Source organism: Grus americana, chromosome 13, assembly GCF_028858705.1.
Source record: "Grus americana isolate bGruAme1 chromosome 13, bGruAme1.mat, whole genome shotgun sequence".
In the NCBI taxonomy this organism is placed as follows: Eukaryota; Metazoa; Chordata; class Aves; order Gruiformes; family Gruidae; genus Grus; species Grus americana.
In genome coordinates this window covers 21,410,704-21,430,652 of record NC_072864.1, presented here as the reverse complement: position 1 = coordinate 21,430,652, position 19,949 = coordinate 21,410,704, and the positions used below count along the sequence as shown (strand labels likewise).

Here is a 19,949-nt window from a genome sequence, read left to right as displayed (position 1 = left end):
TTGCCTAATGAAGTAGTCTCCTCTCATTTCTTTGGGTAGGTTCTCTCCTTGAACCCCACCGATGAGCTAAGCCTGAAGCCCAAAGGAGACACCTGTAAAGTGGAGGTGACCTTCTCCCCAAAGTGCCGCATCCAGCCGTTCACCGAGGAAGTGATGATGGAGTGCAACGGCCTGGTGCGCTCCCTCTTCATGGTGCGGGGCTCCTGCCAGGGCATCTGCGTGAGCTTGGACCAGGAACACCTCAGCTTTGGAGCGGTGATGCAGCAGAGCTACACATCCCAGCGCATCATCATGCAGAACACGGGCGACATGGGAGTCAAGTAATGCAAAACTCTGTTGTCCCTGAGGGCTGAGAGCTTGGACGAGGGTTGGATGGAGCTGTAGCTTGCCCAGATAGTTCCCTTCTGCTTCTCCATCCCAGTGGAGAGTCGTGCAGCCAAGGCTGTGCAGTCAGGCCCTGGTAGTTAAGGAGGACTACCGCCAAAAGCCCGTTTACAGACGGGTGCAGCCGAGTCCCACCTAACCTGAAGCCTTATTGCCAGGTGTCTCAGCACCGTGCCTGAGATCCTGTGGAAAAGCCCACAAGAGGCTTAGGACCGGCACGCTGTGTTTGCAGCCTCCCAGTTGCTAATCCTTTCTGTCCTTGTGCTTTCCTTGCCAAGGTTTAAGTGGGACGTCGAGAGCTTCAAGCCAGATTTCTCCATCAGCCCCCCGAAGGGTTACATCTCCCCAGGAATGGACGTCCCCTTTGTGGTGACCTTCCACCCCTCTAAGCTGAGCCACGCTATCCAGTACGAGGGCGTGCAGTGCTTCATCCAGGGCAGTCAGCCGCTCCGGCTGACGCTGGCAGGGTGCTGCATGGAGACCCCTGTGATCAAAGAGGTAACTGGAGCAGAATCAGGATGGATCCCCACCTTACCCCCCACCATTTGCACCACCTCTTTCCCAGGACAGGGGCTGGAGGACATTTGCTCGCTCCTGCCTGGGTATCCCAGAGAGCTGAGAAGACGGCTGGGCAGGAGGGTTCCCCAAATTTCTGAGCCCTGTAATTGCTTTCCCTCCCTTGTTAAAGGCGCTGCTCCTCCAGCAAGCACCTCGGGGCGGTCCTGGCTCTGCGTTGCAGCGTCCTTGCCACGGGGACGCCCTGTAGGGCTCTTCTGAGACCCTCCCTATGGAGCCCCCCGGCTCCGCCCACGATATTGCACCCACAGCCAGAGTTTTCCTCCCGGTCGGGGCAGGGGAGGGCATTCAGCACTAGGAGCGGGCAAAGAACCTGCATCCAGCTCCTGGGGCGCAGGGATGCGGCGGGGAGGGCTCCTGGCCCTCGGGGGCATTGCAGGAGGGTGCAGCTGGGGGCTGTTGGCTCTTGCTCCCAAAACAGAGCCTGGAGCTGCTATTCGGGCTCCCCACAAAGGGGCTGTGCGGCTGCAGGTCTTGTCCTTGCGCAGGAGAGTTTCCTTCCAGGACTCCCCATTTTGTTTCTCCCCTCCTTGGGGGACAGCCAGCATGGGAAAGACTTGTTCCTCTCCCTTCTTCTAAGAACAACTTGATTTACTCCAAAAGCTCTGACCCCAAATGGAAATTTTGCATATGGCAAGGAAAAGCTGCTCCCCGTTGCTCCAGGTCCTCGAGCTAGTCAGGAGTCTGAGCAGAGCGTAAAGGGTTCCTCGGTACGACCAAGCAGCCTCTGCGTCCCTCTCTTGCAGACGCTGACTTTCGCGTGCGACGTGCGCGAGAAGCACAGCCAGACCATCCTCCTCTCCAACCCGAGCAACGAGGCCTGGACCGTGCAACCTGTCATTGAGGGGGAACACTGGAAGGGACCTGAATTTTTCCATCTAGAGGCCAATCAACAAAACAAGCCCTACAAGATCACTTACAAACCCCTAACCATGAGCTCGGAGGACAAGAAGCACCAGGTACGTGGGCTGTGCCAGCACGCTGACCCAGCTTTGGGCAGGAGGTTGGACGAGACGACCTTCAGAGGTCCCGTCCAAGCTGAAATTGTCCCGTCATCTATGTTAGATGCTGAGTTTCTTGGTGGCTGGAGGCCAGGCGTAGGGAAGGTTCAGCTGGGAAGTCCGGACTGACCACTGCAGCCATTAGAGCGGCTAACCTAACAGGCCAGGTTTTCTGAAGGTCCAGGAAATAGGAAGGTCTGTGCAGCCGGGGGGGGGGCTCAGAGCCCCCCGTGCTCAGCCCTGTGGGCCCCACAGGCTCCCCAAGCCCTGGGCACGACGGCTTCTGCCAGCACGGCCCTGCTGGGGTCCCTTTGCAGCGTGCAGGGAACCAGAGGGGCCAAGCTGCCCTGCCATTTCTCAGGGCCCCCCTCGCCGGGAGCGGCCGGGTGGGAAACGACAGGAGATGGCCGGCGGCATCCCCTTCGGTCAGGCAGGAGCTTTGGGAAGAGCCCTTCGTGCACGTCTGGAGCTGGGCAGATGCGGCATGGCTGGCCCCTCTCTTCTCATGGGTGCCGTTTCTGAGTGTGGTGGGTTGACCCTGGCTGGACACCAGGAGCCCCCCAAAGCCGCTCTGTCCCCCTCCTTCCTCGGCCGGGCAGGGGAGAGGAAATATAACGAGAGGCTGGTGGGTCGAGATAAGGACGGGGAGAGATCGTTCACCAGTTACCATCACAGGCAAAACAGACTCGACTTGGGAAAAGTAATTTATTACCAATCAAAATCAGAGTAAGATAATGAGAAATAAAGCCTAAATCTTAAAACACCTCTCCCCACCCCTCCCTTCTTCCCAGGCTCAACTTCACTCCTGAATTCTCTCTCTCCTTCCCCAGCCGCACAGGGGGACGGGGAATGGGGGTTGTGGTCAGTTCCTCACACGGTGTCTCTGCTGCTCCTTCCTCCTCAGGGGGAGGACTCCTCACACTCCTCCCCTGCTCCAGCGTGGGGTCCCTCCCACGGGGCCACAGCTCCTGCCAGGACCCTGCTCCAGCGTGGGCTTCCCACAGGGTCACAGCCTCCTTTGGGCATCCACCTGCTCTGGTGTGGGGTCCTCCGTGGGCTGCAGGTGGATATCTGCTCCACAGGACCTCCATGGGCTGCAGGGGGACAGCCTGCCTCACCATGGTCTTCTCCGTGGTCTTCTCCATGGGCTGCAGGGGAATCTCTGCTCCGGTGCCTGGAGCACCTCCTGCCCCTCCCTCTGCACTGACCTGGGTGTCTGCGGAGTTGTTCCTCTCACGTATTCACACTCCTTTCTCGGCTGCAATTGCTCTTCGTGGGGGTTTTTTCCCCCTTCTTAACTCTGTGTTATCCCAGAGGCGCTGCCACCGTCACTGAGGGGCTCGGCCTTGGCCAGCGGCAGGTCCATCTTGGAGCCGGCTGGCATTGGCTCTGTCGGGCATGGGGGAAGCTTCTGGCAGCTTCTTACAGAAGCCACCATTGTAGCCCCCCCCCTACCAAAACCTTGCCACGCAAACCCAAAACCCTGAGACACCCCAGGGACAAGCTCTTAAATCAAGGGGTTCAATTCCAAACGGCTCTGGGGGGCTGGAGGCGGGTGTCACTGCGCAAAGAGTCCCGCGGTTCTCAGCTGCAGAGGAGATGCCCCAGGGTAGGTGGCTGGGACCCTTTGGCACACGAAATGAGAACTGGCTGTGAGCTTTTCATGGCCCACCCTGGCTGGTGGGACCCTGCCAAGCCAGCTTACAGGCTCACAGGGCTGCAGCGGGTGTCCCCAAGTCAGTGAGGCAAGTAAAGGGGGGTCAGGGTGGGCAGAGCAGCTCCGCTGCGGGGCCGGTGTTTCCTTGCTTTGCCCAGCCACGCTGCCTCTGTGTCCTGTGCCGGCCCGAGTAGGTGCGACGTTGCCGTCTCCACCTGCACAGGACACAGGGCTGCGGTCGCAGCTCTGCCCGCTGGACTTGCCCGAAGCTGCTCAGGTGACAGCCTGAGACATGGGACTGTCCAGGTGTGCTTGAAAGCCAGCAGTCGGTCTGGACAGGGAGCAGGAGAGCTCACTTATCCTGTTTCTTGTCCCTAGGGCTCCATCTTCTTCCCACTGCCGGATGGCACAGGCTTGTACTACCTCCTGCAAGGGACTGCTGAGGCCCCAAAGTGTTCAGGGACCATTTTCCGGCAGGTACCATGTAGGACTTCCTACACTGAGCTCCTCCCCGTCTCCAACTGGCTGAACAGACCACAGAGGTGAGTCTGGCCCAGGAAGTCTCGTCTCGTCAGCAATCCCTGCGGCAGCACAAGGAAGGGTTTCCCTCTGCCTGGAAGCTCCTTCCTGCCACCTTTCCACTCTCCTCGGGCCATTTCGGGCCAGAGGTGTCAGGGATCACGCCACCCACGTTCTGCCTATGCAGACCCATCCTGGAGGGTTTTCCTCCAAGGTGGGTGAGCGCTGGCTTTCCTCTGCCTCGAGGATGAGAGGGGCCGCGTTGTACCCCAGCACGATGGGTATCCTATGGGAGTCCTTGCCCTTGACCTTCACTGCATCCTCCTCACCCACAGGTTCCTCGTGGTAGTGGACGTACTCAAACCAGAAAACCTGGAAAGCAGTTCTGTGCTGCAGGGGCTGGAATACATCGATGTGCCAGGCTCTGCCAAGAAGGACTACAAGCTCACGTTCCTCTCCTACAAGGAAGGAGTCTTTAACATAATGGTAAGCGTGGACTGGGGGGCCCTTCAAGGAGCTCTTTGCTCACCGAGAAGCTACACATGTGTTCTTATACCTCCACGTGCCCACTGGTGGGACTGTGGGTGTCCTGGGTGGGTGTTGAACAGCCCGCACCGCTCCAGACACCCCACTCGTGGGTCAGTCTCTCTACGAGGGTCCCACCGGGGACTGGTGGGTCAGGACGTTGGTGAGCTGGAAGTGATGGGCAATCAGGAGAGAACAAAGTGGAAATACCACACGTGCTTTCCCTGGCCTTACACTCTTCCTTGGTGGCTGCTTACGGCCATTCTTGGAGCTTGGGGAGCTCTTTGGGCTGGCTTAGCACAACTGGTGTGTTTTTATGAGCAGAATGGCCACGCTTCCCTTTTTTTCTCTGATTCAGGTGACATTCCTCAATGAGGTGACCGAGGAGTACTTGTTCTACATGGTGACTTTCAAAGCCACCGCATCGGGACCCATCAGCGCTGTTGAAATAACCGCCGCTGTTCGGCAGAGAGTGTCTTCTGCCGTCAAGGTGGACAACCCTCTGCCCGTCCCGGTGACCTTTGCCATAGATTGCAAAGCGCCCGATGTCAGCATTCCCTCGCATTTCACCGTTCCTGCACAGTCGGAGGTAGGCACAAAGCTCATCCGATACGCTCTCCTGTCCCTGCAGCCTTTCTGGGAGTGGGTGCTCTTTGAAGGGAGATGCCCTACATCATGTGGAGCTTCTTTCCAAGGGTGACAGCCCCCACCTGCTAATAATCTGAAGGGGGAAGCAGTGTGTGAGAATATCCCTAGTGGGAATCGCCCTGCGGTGGTGGAGTCTGCCGTGCTAGCCCTTGCGATACGCTCCCCTCAGGCAGGTCCTTGTCCCACACGCTGCTTATCTCGTGTGGGTATTTGCAGTTTAGAGTGGCTATGCCTCGCCCCACTGGCAGGGTGGTTGCAGCCCGGGATATTTTAGGGAGGGAAGCTTTTGGGAGAGTGCTGGAGGGCTCTCAGCTGTTGGGGACGGTCCCCCAAGTGAACTGTCCCCCACACGCAGCAGGGCTCTGACCCAGAGAGGAGGAGTTGAAGTGAGGGAGGGTGCTGGGCTGCCTTCCAGTGCTGCCTGAGCACACCAGGGACCGATTTTCCCTGTCTCTGCCTGACCCAGTGGCTCTCTCCCTTCATTTTTCCCAGGCCGACCTTGTTTTTGAGTACCAGCCCCTGAAAACGGGTGAGAGCACCGGGCGCCTGGTGCTCCAGAGCAGTGACTTGGGCTCTTTCTACTACAACCTGCACCTGAAAGCCACCGTGGGGAAGCCGGAGAAGCCCCTCTACTTCTGCACCACGCTGGGCTCTAGTCAGACCATCACCACCAAAATCATGAATTATGCCCGGCAGAAGACAGACTACCTGCTCCAGGTGACCCCAGCCTGCCCTGGGCTCCTGGGGGGAGGCAGCTCATCTGGCCAGCATCAGCCCTCTCCAGCAAGGGATCCTTCTAGCTTGGCCTGGCATAGCCGGGGTGACCGTGTGAGCCTTGGCGGGGGGTCTTCCCGCTAACACTGGATGTCTCTAGCTGGACCTTCTCTGCTGCCCTTGTGGGAGCTGCTCTTGCAGGTCCCGTGGTGCCTGGACTTCCACGTTACTGCCAGAGCTGGGGTTTTAAGGTCTCCCGGGGTTCCCATGGCCATCCATCATGGGCACTCACCGGGGTATGGTGTGGGGGGGCAGGGGCAGTGACAGGCAAGGGAAAGGGACCCTAGCCAGCGTGATGGCAGGGGACCGTTGGTTTCTTCCCAAGATGCTGGCTCTGCTTGTGTGACACATCCCTCTCCCCCCCGCTTTTTTTCCTTCTCTCCCCTGTACAGACCAACTGCGCCGACTTCCAGACAGAGAAAACCATCAGCGTGCCCCCCGCCAGCCCGGGCGGCTCGGAGCTGAGCGTGGAGGTGACCTACGAGCCCTGCCAGCTGGGCGAAGCCAGGGCCACGCTGCAGCTCTCCTCCGCGCTCGGCGGGGAGTACAGCATCCCGCTCTTCGGCCTGGCCCTCCCGCCCAAGCCCCAGGGCCCCTTCCCCATCAAGGCCGGCGGTACCACCTCCATCCCCTTCAAAAACATCTTCCTCCAGCCCACGGCCTTCCAGTACACGGTGGAGCACCCGGCCTTCGCCGTCAGGGCCCCGGAGAGCTTACGCTCCAAGAAAACCACCTTCATCTCCGTCTCCTTTGAGGGCAGCCCGGCCCCCGTCGCCACCAGGATGGTGGTCTCCTGCCCCCGGACTGCGGGTGTCTCCTGGGTGTACTACCTCCGGGGTCTCCCCGCTCATAAGTGACCCTGGGCGAGGCCCGTTGAGTGTTGGTTAATTAACTGTAATTAAAGGTGCGTGTGTCTGAGCCTTCCCCGTGGAATAAGCCTGGCCTCCGCGCCGCTAGGGGGCGCTGCGGAGCGTGGCGGCGGGGTCACGTGGGCGGGCTGGCCGGCCGGTGTCACGTGACCGCCGGTGGCGGCGGGGCCGGGGGGCGGGGGGGGGAGCGGCGGGGCCATGAACGCGGAGCGGGACCTGGCGCCGCTGGCGCCCAGCGTGGTGCGGGCGCTGAACGACAAGCTGTACGAGAAGAGGAAGGTGGCGGCCCTGGAGATCGAGAAGTGAGCGGCGGGAAGGGGGTTTGGGGGTTGCGGGGGAACCGGGAGGGGAACGGAGGGAGGCTCGGCCCGGCGTCCCGGGGGAGGGCTGGGGGCGTCCCGGGGCTGCCTGCACCGGGAGCCGCTTCTGGATGCTGGGGGGGGGGGCGGTCCGGGGCGGAGAGTCACCCCGCGGGGACCTGGGGGGTCCGGGGGAAGGGGGCGCCCCGGGGAGGGGACCGCTCCGGGGGTCCCGGTGACCCTGTCGGGGGGCAGTGCCCGGGCAGGGGGGGGCTCCCCCAGAGCGGCCCCGTGTCTCCCACCCCCGTACTGCCCGGAGCCCGCCACCTCCTGCGCACCCCCCGGTTCAGGGCCGTGCCCGAGAGCCCGGGCCGGTGGGGGGGTCCCCGGTGCCCTCGCCCAGCACCGGGCAGACCAGGCCTCACAGCAGCGCAACTTTAGAAACTCCTCAGAAACGCGGCGCTCGCCTTTCTGCGACGCCCAGCTCCGTGCCCAGCCCTGGCCGCGGCGGGGGGACACGGGGGTCCCGCTGGGCTCCCGCACGGGGGGTCCCGCTGGGCAGCGGGCAGGAGCTGCGGCGGGGGCAGCAGCCGTGCCCATCAGGCTGGGTCCCGACGCCTCACGCTGCCGTCCCACCGCTGCCCCGAGGCCTCACCCAAGCTTGACCCCCACCGTGGAGGTGACGACCCCCGCCACGGAGCATCACCTTCGTTTTTCTGCGTGGCTGCTGCGCGGGCAGAGCCCAGGCCTTCTTGCAGAGCATCCCAGGCGAAGGGCTGCTGGCACGGCCGTGCCCCCTCTAGCGATGCCCGCACGTGTTCCCCGCGCCTCTTCCCGCTCTCGCTGCGTTGGTCTGGGAGCTCCCTGCTGCTCCGGTCCCTGGCTTTGCTTCGGAGGGACCGTCCCCTCCGCGGGCACTGCCCGAGAGCTCGGCTCATGGAGGAGGTCTGACGCGTCCCCTCGGGACAGCCCAGCGCGGGGCCGGGAGTGATGGTCCCGGCCGGAGGGCGAGTTTCGGGTGGGCAACGCAGGAGCCTGCGAGGGGAGCAGCCGGTGACGCGGGGACGGAGCTGCTCTGCTCGGGCTTCAGTGGGGGACGTGGGAGCGATGTGGGGTGGGAACCATGTGCTTCAAACGCGGAGGGCGTGCCTGGGCAGCAGAGAAAAACAGTTCTTGGGGTGGGTCGAGCGTTTGCTCGGGTGCAAAGCCAACGCAGCCAGCCCCTTCTTCCCTTCGATGTGTTTGTCTTTTGCTCATTTTCTCTCCTCTTTGTGGGACCAGTTTTTTGGGTGGGTTGCGGCAGATGGGCTGCGCAGCTCTGATCACGGGGATGCTTCGGTAACCGCCCCGTCCCCGCTCTGCGGGACGATGCTCCTTATCCAGGCAGCTCTGCCCCGGCATTATGGTTTTGTGCTTGGCTTGTACCAACCAAAGTCTGATCTGGGGATCAGCCAGTTCAGCTGGTGGAGCTGGAACCCCAATTTGGGAAGGGTACAAGGAGGAGGAAGGCAAGAGCCGACCCTTTCTGCAGAGACCGGGGTTTAAATCAGCTTAAACCCATGACAGAACGGCACCAGTGGCCCCTCTCCCGTGTCTCGCTGCCTCTCAGGTACCTCCTCGTCCTCTGGCCGGTAACGTGGGAGCAGCTCCCGCTGCCCGCGGACCCTCTGACGCTGCACGTTGCTTTTTTTGCTGCCTTTTACCTCGTTACTTAAATCTTGAGTCCTTTAAACTTTTGAAGAAAGTCTGTAAAGTTATTCCCGTTCAAGCAAAGCTCCGTTTGTTAAATCTAGGCGGTAAAGAGATCGTCCCTGCGGTCCACGCTGCTCGAGCTTAGCGTGTTCCTGCTGCCGGGGTGGGACTGGAGATGGAGCCGTTTGGGTCAGGCTGTTCCTGTCGCAGAACTCTGCTTTGGAGCGGGGAGAGCGAGCGGGGGACTGCGTGATGTCCCCAGGGACAAAGGGGACGGCTGCTTTGTTCAGAGCAGGTTGGGAACGGAGCTGGTATTAATTTCGGGGGGGAAAAGTTTATAAAAGTTTTCTCTAGTGATTTTCCTGGATTATAAAGTGGGTGACTGGCTGGTGGCACCCGTCTAGGAGAGGGTAGCGTGAGATTCAGTATAGCGTTGAAAAAAGAAGCCTATGGAGTTAGGTAGTGGAAGCTTTTGCACCTTCAGCGAAGGTTAAGGTCAGGATCCTTGTTTAGGCTGAGCTGCGAGGGGCGGGGGGTCCGTATTAGGGGCAGAAGTCAAAGAGAAAAAAATAGGAAAACAGTGCTGCATTGGCCGGGAATCGAACCCGGGCCTCCCGCGTGGCAGGCGAGAATTCTACCACTGAACCACCAATGCTCCAGCTGCCTGCACAGCTGCCTGCACAGCTGCCTGCACAGCTGGCCGGTGGCTCCTCCGGACGAAGAGCCGGGGCTGAAGGGCCGGTCAGGTGACAGGGGACGGTGGAACAATGGCGTAGGCTGGAGCAGGGTTATAGGTTTGTCTTCATTTAAGTGCGGCTGATGCGTTACATACCTGTGGGTAACGAGCTCCCGGTTTCTAGGGAGGAGCAGGTATGGCGTGCGGAAGCCTCGCTAGCTTTTTCATTAAGATTTGCGCTGTGTAGTAGTATATTTTAAAAACGAAGCGGAATACTAGCCGAAGCAACACGCGGGTGGCTGCGAGGGTCTAAAATCTTGGCGCTAGGCGCGCGTCTGGTGGGAAACGATTCCCCACGGAGCCACCAGCGCTCCTGGTGCGTGCTGAGGGCTGCTCTGCTGCCGTCTTGTGCCGTGTCAGGGGTAAACCGGGCGTTTGTGAACGGTGTGGGAAGCTGCAGGCTGGGAGCAGCAGGAGGGCAGCGAGCCGCTGTTGGCTGCGAGCGGGGAGGGAGGGAGAGCTTTGGCTTCGCTTTCGGGTTCTTTCAGTGTTCCTCGTTTCAGTACCACTTTCTCTGGCGTTTGTTGTGGCTGAAAATCCCCGTTTCTGACAGCTGTGGGGAGCCGAGCCCCCCGAGCATTTGCACCGAGCAGGACTTAAACCCCCCGCCGGGTACTTTCTTCTTCTGTCCCCAGGCTGGTGCGAGAGTTTGTGGCTCAGAACAACACGTCTCAAATCAAACACGTGATCCAGATCCTGTCGCAGGAGTTCGCGCTCTCCCAGCACCCGCACAGCCGCAAAGGGGGACTCATTGGCCTGGCCGCTTGCTCCATCGCCCTGGGCAAGGTAGGTGCGGGTGGGTTTTTTTGGCTCGCGGGTGGGTTTTTTTGGCTCGTGCAGGTTGCGGTGGGAGAATCGATGGCTCCTCCTGGGTCAGCTCGATGGGGAGACTCGGGCTGGCCGCCCCACAGCTCCCTGGCTTCCTCCCTGCATTGCAGCGTACGCCTGGGTCTGTTCATTGAGCGTTTTCCCAGCGTACTCAGCCGTGTCCTTTGGGCAGAGGAGTGCTTTGTGGCCTGGGTCGCATCTTGGAGCTCCCCAGGCGTGGTTTAAGCACATCTGTCCATCCTCTGCCTCCAGCAGAGCTGGACTAGACTCACCAGGTCGAGTACTAATTAGTGTCAGGCTGAGCTAGCAGCTTTCTGTTGGGCTGGCAGAAGTTTTGCTCGCTGCACACGTGGATTGCTCGGTCTCATGCTGGAGGTGTTATATCGATGCCCCTTGTATGGATGATTTCCGTCCCAGTTGAGGTCCTTCTCTGTAACTTTCCTCTTGTTAACGAGAACACACTTGCTAAGTTGCCTCCAGGGCTATGCCAGAGCGTCCGGATCCTCACAGAGGGGAGTACGGACTCTGCAGGCTCACGGCTCCGTCAGGCTTTTGAGTCAAACCACACAGCTGGCTTTTGAAAGCTCCTGCCAGGGAAGGGTGCGTGGTAAGGTGTACGTCAAAGAAAGCAGAGGGCTCGGGAAGAGCAGGCTGTGCTTGTTGGAAGAGGTAGATTTTAATTCATTTATTTCCCTTCTAATGATCAGTCTGAGCAGATGCTTTGAAGCCTGAGAGCTTTTACTTTAACTACCTTTACGCTGCCAGCCAGGGGCTTCCGAGCAGCGCTCCTGTCCTCGTCGTCTTGTTAAAACACAGAACCTCTTTGCAAAACCCTCGTCCCCAGGATGAGCAATGCTCTGCTCTGCCCTCAGCCCGGGCACAAACCCGCCTTCTCCTCCTGCACAGCGTGGGCACGGGCACCCGGCGCTGCCGGTGCAGCTGGCTCTGGGGGATGGAGGAGTTGCATTTGGTGGCCTTGAGGGGCACTGATAAAACTCAGAGTTCAACTCTATAATCTGCTGGTCTGCTCGTTGTTGATTTTCTCGCTGTGTCCTTTGCTAGACGCTCAGGAAACATTTCCCCAAAGTAGGGCTTTTTAACTTTGAAACAAGCCGACCTCCCGCCTCCACCTCTGGGTTTGTCTGAAATTCCTGCTGTGCTGGTGAATCCTTAAGCAAAAGTCGTTTGGGCTGGGGGGCAGCCGCGTTAATGACTGTATTTGCTTGTGGGCAGCGTCAGGGTCGACGTAGCATGGCTCTCCCACAGTCCAAAAGGACGAACTTCGGCGCGTAAAATGAATCTTCCCTGGGAATCAGAGCCCTGCAGTCACTTCATCCAACAAATGTGTCCAGCTTAACTCCTCTAGCCGTGGCAGCTCCTCGACCGTAAGCAGCTGCAGAGGCTGAAGCTGTTCCTTTTCTGGTAGCTGGGACCGCGGTTGAGTTGGTGTTTCTGGAGACAACAGGGCAGGAAGGTGCTTTGGGGACCGCTGCTTGTCTGTATTTTATGAAACCTGTATCGCCAGCCCCTCCACGCCGCCCAGCTCCTGACGTTACAAAGAGCAGCCCGACAAACCAAGGGCTGCTTTGCTTAACTGAAGGCGCGGGTAGGCTCGGTCTGTCGCTGTCTGGGATGTTCTCCCTGGTCCTGGAAACCTCGGTGGGTTTACGCAGAGACCAGCTGGCGGAGCGGGATAAATCCTGGCCGACGGCTGACTGCTGCGAGGGCTGGGAACCGCTGGCTTCCCGGGGAATCTGCCTTGTCTCCTGCCTGCGGGGCAGAGGGATTCAGGGATGGGTTTCTCTGTGGGCCAGTCTCACGTGGAGATGAACGGCGTGCAGCGGGAGGCAGTCCCTCTTGCTGTGAAAGGCGCTCGAGCGCTTGAATAACTGCCCAAACTCCTTGTGCATCTCTGGGAATCGAAACCGGCCGAGTGCAGCTGCCGTAATCGCTTCAGTTGCTGGCATAGACTCCCTGGAAACAATTTCTTGGCTTGTTCAGGTGATTCTCACTGTTCTTGAATGATAAAATTCAATAATTTCAGTAATAAAATTCAAAATTCATTAATAAATCCTGTCCAGCATAGGTGTGCGAAGCCATCACAGGCCTGAACATTTACATCATGCCCGTGTGCTGTGTTCCAGGCAGCACCATCTCTCCCCCGTCCCTGCGGCACCCTCCCCATCTAACTGCTCTCCCCCTGCCCGCCAGGACTCGGGGCTCTACCTGAAGGAGCTGATCGAGCCGGTGCTGACGTGTTTCAATGACGCCGACAGTCGGCTGCGGTACTACGCTTGCGAGGCCCTCTATAACATCGTCAAGGTGGCCAGGGGCTCCGTCCTCCCACACTTCAACGTGCTCTTCGATGGCCTCAGCAAGGTAAGAAGGTTCCTCTCAACCCCCATGTGTTTGGGTGGGGTTTTTTTTTCTATGCTGGAGAACTAAGACTTGTTCTCTAGTCCTTGTTTTCTCTGGGTCAAACAAACCAAGTTGTCCGAGGTCTTTTTTTCCAAATAAACTGATTTCCTCTGAACCAGGCAGGTCTGAAGGACCAAATGAGCATTTTCTGCAGCAGCACAGTGGCCCGCGACGGACGCTGGAGTTTGCTGTAAGATACCTTGTTCTCTGTCCTCACCTCCAGGATGTATTTTCCCGCTCCTTGTTGAGCGGTATTAGGAAATGAGGCCAACAGAACGGCTGCAGGAGAGGTGGCTCTGCAGTACCACAGCTTTGTGGGGTCAAAACCATGGCTACGCACGCCTGTCTTTGCAGCTCGTCACGGAAAATTTGTATTTCTCTGCCACTCGAGAGCGTGGCTGCTGGCCCAGGAAAACCTGTGTAGCTGGGGGAGGTGATGGGTGCTGGGTATCCACCTTGGGAGGTCTCTCAGGAGAATTTGTTGGAGCCTGATGAGGAGTTGGAGATACAGGGACTTCTCCGCGTGCGTCCCTGTAAAGCCAAAGGAGAGCAACAGTCCCGTGAGCCGGCTGGGAGCTCCGCTGCGGAGTGGGGAGCAGACCCGGGACCCGCTGCTACAACAGCTCTTGTTTCTGTTGTTCACAGCTGGCTGCTGATCCTGACCCGAACGTCAAAAGCGGCTCTGAGCTCCTCGATCGGCTCCTCAAGGTATTTTTTTTTCCCCCCTCCAGTTAAGAATCCTCTGTGCAGGCTGCAGGCGCGTCCTGGCTGGGGACGTGTCGGTCCCTGAGGCTGCAGCTGCTAAAACCGTCCCAGCTGGGTCCTGTGGCTACTGTCAAAACACTTCTGTCTCTCACCGACCGTAGAGTCTTAGATTGAGGGTCTGCGGTGATCCCAGGCAGCCGGGTTGAGGGGCTGGTGGGTTATTGCAGTGCCACGCGTGCGTTCAGCTCTTGAGAGCTGCGTGTCTGGGGAAGCAAGGTTTTAGTCCGAGTAGGTTTGCAGCCCCGTCCCAAGCAGCAGAAGGGACGTGCCTCTGCTTTTCCTCCCTTGCCTAAGCGAGTAGCCATGTGAGAGAAGCTGCTCTGCTGCCACTTTGGGGCGGGAGGGGCTCGGTTCCTGTTCTGCCTGCCGAGACGGGCTTTTTACTCTTCAGACCTCCCAGTTCCTTCCCTGCTCCTCAGAGGTGAGCGGCTCCCTGCAGGTCCTGCCCTCGCTCCTCCTCGTTAGCACAGCAGTTAACGCAGTCCCCGCGTCGCCTGCTGCAAACCTTCCAGCTGCGAGATCTGCTGCACCGCGCTGGTACGAGAGACTTAACCGTGCAGCAAAATCCGCCAAGCGTGTAGGAAGAGCTTTAAAGAAAAGCCAGGGGACTCTCCCGCCCCTGACACGTGTGGTTACATCAAAGGTGCTTGCTCATGCATGCAACACACCGCTGAGGCGTGAATCAGAGAAGCTCCTTGTTCGTCTTCCTCCTGTCCAGCCGGGCTGGCACGCAGCAGGCAGGAGCCTCCATCTCTGCGTCCCGCTCAGCGTTAGTCCCTGCCCGAGGGGAATTATTAGTTCATCGCCTGGATAAGCCTCATGATTCCTTCTCCCCAGGTCTCCTGACCCGCAGACCCGTGCGTCAGCTGCTTGTCATCTTTTTCCTGTCATGTGCCTTAAAAAAAGGGGGTGGTTGTGTGTGCGTGGGGTGGTGGCCATCCCTCCTGACACCCTCTGCTTGGGCTCTGCAGGACATCGTGACGGAGAGCAACCAGTTTGACTTGGTAGGCTTCATCCCGCTGCTGCGCGAGAGGATTTACTCCAACAACCAGTATGCGCGCCAGTTCATCATATCCTGGGTAGGAACTCCAAAATGCCGTGACCCGTCAGCATCCCGTGTCCAGGCAAAGTGCAGATGTCTGTGGCGATGTGCGAAGTCAGGCACCTGAATTTACTTGGGCGGGTTTTTTTTAAGCCAGCAGAGTTTTTCACCCGGTTCTTTAAAATGCCAGGTCCCTGTCACTTCACCGTTGCAGTTGTGGGGACATCGGATTACACTTTGGCCAACCGGGTTCGGGGATTTGCACACCGAGTTAGAAAATATGGTCCGAGCATCGCTTGTGTAAATAGATACACTGTGGTCTAGGGGTTACAGTCTCCCGAGGGACCGTGCCAGGGTGCTTTCTGAGATGGACAACTCCACGCTGTCCTCTTGTCCTTCTCCCCGTCCCACACAGACGCCCACGCTCAGCTCTAAATTCCTTTGTATCGCACCGTATTTGTGCTGGTGATGTTAGTTACCTTCTCCGAAACTCATCTCTCCTCTTTCTTATCCTCCCCTGAGCTAGATCCTGGTCTTAGAGTCTGTGCCTGACATCAACCTCTTGGATTACCTGCCAGAAATCCTGGATGGGCTCTTCCAAATCCTGGGAGACAACAGCAAGGAGATACGGAAAATGTGAGTGTGGAGGCTGGCCGGGTGCGAGGGCTGTGTCTTGCTCATCGTCTTCATTTATTTGCGTCTCTTCTGGATAACTGCAGCAAAACCCCACGTGCGTGGTGGGAGACACAACATCCGTCTGGCTTGGTCGGTGGATCAAAGTGTCCTTGGCAAGGGCCTCCCTTCCCTTGCCGTGGCTGCGGGGGGACACCGTGGCCTGTTTGTGCTGGGGGACAAACTGTTCTGGCTCGGTTCAGCCCTTGTGCCTGGCATTGGAGCTGTACGGGCTCACGTGTGGTTCTGGGATGGGGTATGAGCTCTGCGCATGGGCGTGCGAGCGTCTCTCAGCAAGGCAGAGCACCAACCCAGCGATTCCTGGGTGCGGGAGAGAAGGGAGCGTTGCGAGCTTGCTCTTCAGATCCGTTGCTGGTGTCAAGACTGAGGGACATCTGGAAACTCAGGAGTGGCTGGGTGTTCTCAGGGAGGTCAGGGGATCTTGGCTCCTCGCACCAGGAGACAGTAACTGTTTTGTAGGGTGCACATAAATGGTGAGACTGGCCTGGGTCTGTCCCACTGCCAAGCCCTCCCAAATCCTCTTTGTTTCTTGGTATCTACGTGTTGAGAAACAAGCGCTGAAAGCTCTGGGATCATCTGCCCCCCGCCTCGCTCCTCCCCTGCTCTCCCCATCCCAGGCACACGTCGAACTCAACCAAGCCTTAGGGGAGTTGTGGGGAGCTCCAGGCAGTCATCGCCTCCGTCCTCGGGGCTCTGCGCAGTCTGCCTTGGGGCAGGGCGAGCTTCTCAGCCTCCTCCTTCCTGGCCCTACGCCTGTGCAGAGGCACGCTTGCCATGCCACCAGCATCCTTCCTGTGGAGACACGTAGGAGGTTGGTCTCCATAACGTCTCCGGCCAAGGTGTTGGAGCGCTGACCAGCTGCTCTGCCTCTCTGCAGGTGCGAGGTGGCTCTTGGGGAGTTCCTCAAGGAGATCAAGAAGAACCCCTCCAGCGTCAAGTTTGCAGAAATGGCCAATATCCTGGTGATCCACTGCCAGGCCGCAGGTGAGTGTGCAGGACCAAGACGTAGCATCCACCTCCAGGTCTGTGGTGCCAGCCGGGAGTTTTCCAGTTTCACCAGCTTGCCCGCTTGCCCTTTCTTTGCCATCACGCATGCAAACCCTGCCGAAAAGGGGGGACACGTAGCACTCCCACGGTTGACACTACTGCTCTTGCACTGCCGATCCCTCAGACCCCATTTGTGTCAGGCATCTTCTTGAAGCAAAGGTGCCTGAAATTAAAATTCCTGGCTATGGGAGGGTGCTTGTGGATGTCCAGCACATCTAGAAGGATCTCCTTAACCTTTGGTGGCACTGGCTCTGTAGGCAGGATGGTTTGACGCCACGTGCCAGGCGCTTGGCGTTACCACTGGACACCTGGTGGCAGTGGGTGATGGTGCTCGTTGAGCTTAAACTGCTCTTTAAACATTGAGTTACTTGTGAGACAGAAAAATAGAAATAGATCAAGACTGCTTTGATTAAACTGATGCCCAATGAATTTACGCTGTTTAAGCCTAAAATCTGCCCTTGGATCAGCTGACGGTGCCAGCGGTGCTCCCGGCGGTTAATAAACCCCCAGCTCTAGGAGTGATGCTTGACCCAGACGCACAACTGCCACGGGTGTGACAGAGGAAATATCCTTGAAGCTTGACAGAAAACTTGTAAATGAGGAAAACTGGATTATGGATTGAACTGGGTTAACTCTGAAACCTAATGATTGTGTTTAATCTCAACCTTGCTGCAGATTCAGGTCTTATCTATCTCCTCTGGGACTAAACTGTCCCAGACTAGGGTCTGTCTGGACTAGTGACTCTGGATGGCGCAGAGGCAGCTCTCTGCTTGCGGGTGGTCCTTGCCCTGTGGGGTTTGCTCAGCCGCCAGTGCTGTCCTTTCCCTCACGTCTGCTTGTCCCCTGTCTTCCAGATGACCTGATCCAGCTGACAGCCATGTGCTGGATGAGGGAGTTCATCCAGCTGGCTGGCCGGGTGATGCTGCCTTACTCCTCAGGGATCCTGACTGCCGTCCTGCCGTGTCTCTCCTACGACGATCGCAAGAAGAGTATCCTTATAACCCCGAGCCGCTCCCATTCCTGCTACAGCAACCCACAGGGAACCGCCTGTTTCCTGCCCCTGGGACGCAGGAGAGGGCCAGGAGAAATCCTCCCAACAAGTCCTAAAACCCGCGCTGGTGCTTTGGACGTGAGGGGGGTTGCGGTAGCTGGGCTGGGGCACCTTTGGTGGGGCTGCGGTGGCTTCTCCGTGGCTGGCCAGATCTGGCACCTAGGACTGCGTGTTCCTTACACTGTCTCCACTCAGACATCAAGGAGGTGGCGAACGTGTGCAACCAGAGCCTGATGAAGCTGGTCATCCCAGAGGACGATGAAATGGATGAGGCCAAGCAGTCGATGACCCTGCCGGCAGAGCCCACCTCGGAGGAGTCCATCTCCAAGCCAGAAGCAGCGTCCAGCGGTGAGTCCCTGTTGGTCCGGGTCGATAAGAGGTGTGAGGAAGGTTGAGGGAAGGTCCTCAAGAGAAGTTCCTGAGTTGGTTTGGTGTCGTGGGGCAGCTCTGGGACCTCTGTGCTTTCTTTGAGCCTTGGAGTCCTGTTTTAGAGATGATCCTCTGCTGAGACAGACAGGTTTGGTGCTCTCCACGTAGCAGGGTCACTGATCCGGCCTGGAGCAAGCATCCCCATCCCCTCACTGCGCTTTGCTTCAGCTTAGTCATTAAGTTGACCTGAAAAAGATCATTTCAAGTTAAACGTTTAGTGTTTGCTGCATAACGTGGGAAGAGAATAGCCCACCTGTCCTGCGGTGGTTTGGGAGGAGCTACCATCACCCAAAGGAGAGCTCAGAGAGCTGGGTTAGTCCTGGGAGAGCATCAGCACGTGCGTGGAGGATGTCTGCCTTGGGGAAGGGTGGAGAACAGAGAGGAGAAGAATTTTGGGTCCTTTCTAAATTCGTGGTGCTCTCGAGACTGTCGTGCCGGGTATAGTCCCGTTCCTAAAACTTCCGGAACAGAAAAGGCGAAAGGTTGCAAGCGTGATGGGAGGCCTGGAAGAGTCTGGAAGTGAGAAGAAATTACATGGAGAGGGTCCTGGTGGACTGATGCCTGAAACCAGCAGCAGCTTCACCTTTCCAGCATCCCTTTGCTGTTGTCCTGGGGTGACTAAATGCTACTTCTGGCACATCTTTGTTGTCTGGGCATATGAAATACGTGTAACGTTTAAATCACGTGGGTTAATCCGTTTTATTCTTCTGGGGCTGTGCGTTCAGCCCGGTGCTTTTCTGCAACGTGTCCGCGAGCGGCTTTTGGGAAATCCTGCCGTGAGAGGGAGCAGGAAGGTGAGAATTAGCGGGCTGAAGGGTTTTCCTGTGCAACAGCAGCCGGGTGGAGGGGAGGAGAGGAGGCAGGGAGCTGCCTGGGGCAGTGTGCGGGGCAGGCAGGAGCAGGCAGGGCGTGCAGGCAGCGTGCAGGGCAGCATTGGTGGTTCAGTGGTAGAATTCTCGCCTGCCACGCGGGAGGCCCGGGTTCGATTCCCGGCCAATGCAGCAGCTTTTTTGGAAGGGACGGAGAGGGAAAACGTAGCGCTGTAGCGCAGCAATGAAAAGTTTTCTATTCCCTATTTATCCCGAGAATACCTCCTTTTATTAAAATCTATTACAGAAGAGCTTTTAATCTCTTTAATCTCTCCCCCTTTGGGGTCAGACTGCACCTTGAATTAGGCAGGATCCGATAAACCCGAGATGCTTTTGCATCGCAAACCCTCAGCTCTGCTCCCTGGTCGTGCCGATGTGGCGGTGCCGCTGCGTGCACGAGTAGAGGCTGTCGGCACGAGGGGCCACAAAGACTGAAGTTTATCCTGTCGTGCTTTGTCACCGTGCTTGTAAGACCCAGTTTTAGCACAGGGCAGAGGGTGGAAAGCTGTTTGGGTCACTTGGCTTCCACCTGGGGTCACGCCGCAGGAGATCTGGCCAGGTGGAGATGTCCCGGGTTAGATTCAGCCTTTCCTGTGCTTGTGCGGTATCTCTGGTATTGAAATCTGGACGATGGAAGCCTGAGCTCCTTCTTTGAGAGTGGTTGAAGCCTTCAGAAGGATGGGTCTGGGTCTCCGTTACAGAGGAGCAGCCCCGGTTAGGGGCAGAGGTCTGTGCAGCCTGGGCTGCGCCAGGTAGGTGCAGTCCTGCACCGCCTTCGTCCAGTACCTCTGGCCGTGGGGAAGAGCTTGATGAGGGGTGTAAAAAGCTCACTGCAGGCAGAAGGGATCCTCAGGGAGCCTCAACCGGTGGCTGGTGATGTCTTTGCAGAAGGTCCTGCAGCTCTCCAGCCTCCAGGTCCTGCTCTCCGCTTTCCCTGTCATCCCACTAACTGCAGCTCCTTTTTGTCTGCCCCCAGGCTCTCTGGACGCGTCTGGTGACTCCAACTTCAGCAGCAGCAGTGTCTTCACGATAACCAGGTAGGGTCTGTTGGTTGCTCCAGGGGGGCTTGAGAAGACGGGAAGGCTTCTCAGGGTACAGATGACGACTGACAGATGCTGACAAAGCTG

The 19,949-nt window shown here is 58.3% G+C and overlaps 2 protein-coding genes and 2 non-coding genes across 5 annotated transcripts in view; 3 read left to right on the top strand and 1 right to left on the bottom strand.

Annotated features, from left to right (window-relative positions):
- The window catches only part of HYDIN (HYDIN axonemal central pair apparatus protein), a 162,136-nt gene extending 155,140 nt beyond the window's left edge, over positions 1-6,996 (top strand). For both annotated transcript variants that reach the window (XM_054840701.1, XM_054840702.1), the window contains 8 exons: positions 40-320; positions 663-882; positions 1,707-1,919; positions 3,997-4,160; positions 4,473-4,623; positions 5,021-5,251; positions 5,803-6,027; positions 6,477-6,996. In XM_054840701.1, the coding sequence (XP_054696676.1) occupies positions 40-320; positions 663-882; positions 1,707-1,919; positions 3,997-4,160; positions 4,473-4,623; positions 5,021-5,251; positions 5,803-6,027; positions 6,477-6,941 (1,950 nt within the window). In that variant the 3' untranslated portion in view covers positions 6,942-6,996. The remainder of the gene's footprint in view (positions 1-39; positions 321-662; positions 883-1,706; positions 1,920-3,996; positions 4,161-4,472; positions 4,624-5,020; positions 5,252-5,802; positions 6,028-6,476) is intronic.
- A 127-nt stretch (positions 6,997-7,123) lies between these two features.
- The window catches only part of VAC14 (VAC14 component of PIKFYVE complex), a 62,097-nt gene continuing 49,271 nt past the window's right edge, over positions 7,124-19,949 (top strand). The window contains exons 1-10 of the mRNA XM_054840781.1: positions 7,124-7,255; positions 10,316-10,466; positions 12,720-12,887; positions 13,572-13,634; positions 14,663-14,770; positions 15,260-15,369; positions 16,304-16,410; positions 17,328-17,462; positions 17,720-17,872; positions 19,799-19,859. Of these exons, the coding sequence (XP_054696756.1) occupies positions 7,152-7,255; positions 10,316-10,466; positions 12,720-12,887; positions 13,572-13,634; positions 14,663-14,770; positions 15,260-15,369; positions 16,304-16,410; positions 17,328-17,462; positions 17,720-17,872; positions 19,799-19,859 (1,160 nt within the window). The 5' untranslated portion in view covers positions 7,124-7,151. The remainder of the gene's footprint in view (positions 7,256-10,315; positions 10,467-12,719; positions 12,888-13,571; positions 13,635-14,662; positions 14,771-15,259; positions 15,370-16,303; positions 16,411-17,327; positions 17,463-17,719; positions 17,873-19,798; positions 19,860-19,949) is intronic.
- TRNAG-GCC (transfer RNA glycine (anticodon GCC)) lies at positions 9,529-9,599 on the bottom strand. The gene has a single exon. It is a non-coding gene; the product is annotated as a tRNA-Gly (tRNA).
- Positions 18,884-18,954, top strand: TRNAG-GCC (transfer RNA glycine (anticodon GCC)). Its single transcript has one exon. It is a non-coding gene; the product is annotated as a tRNA-Gly (tRNA).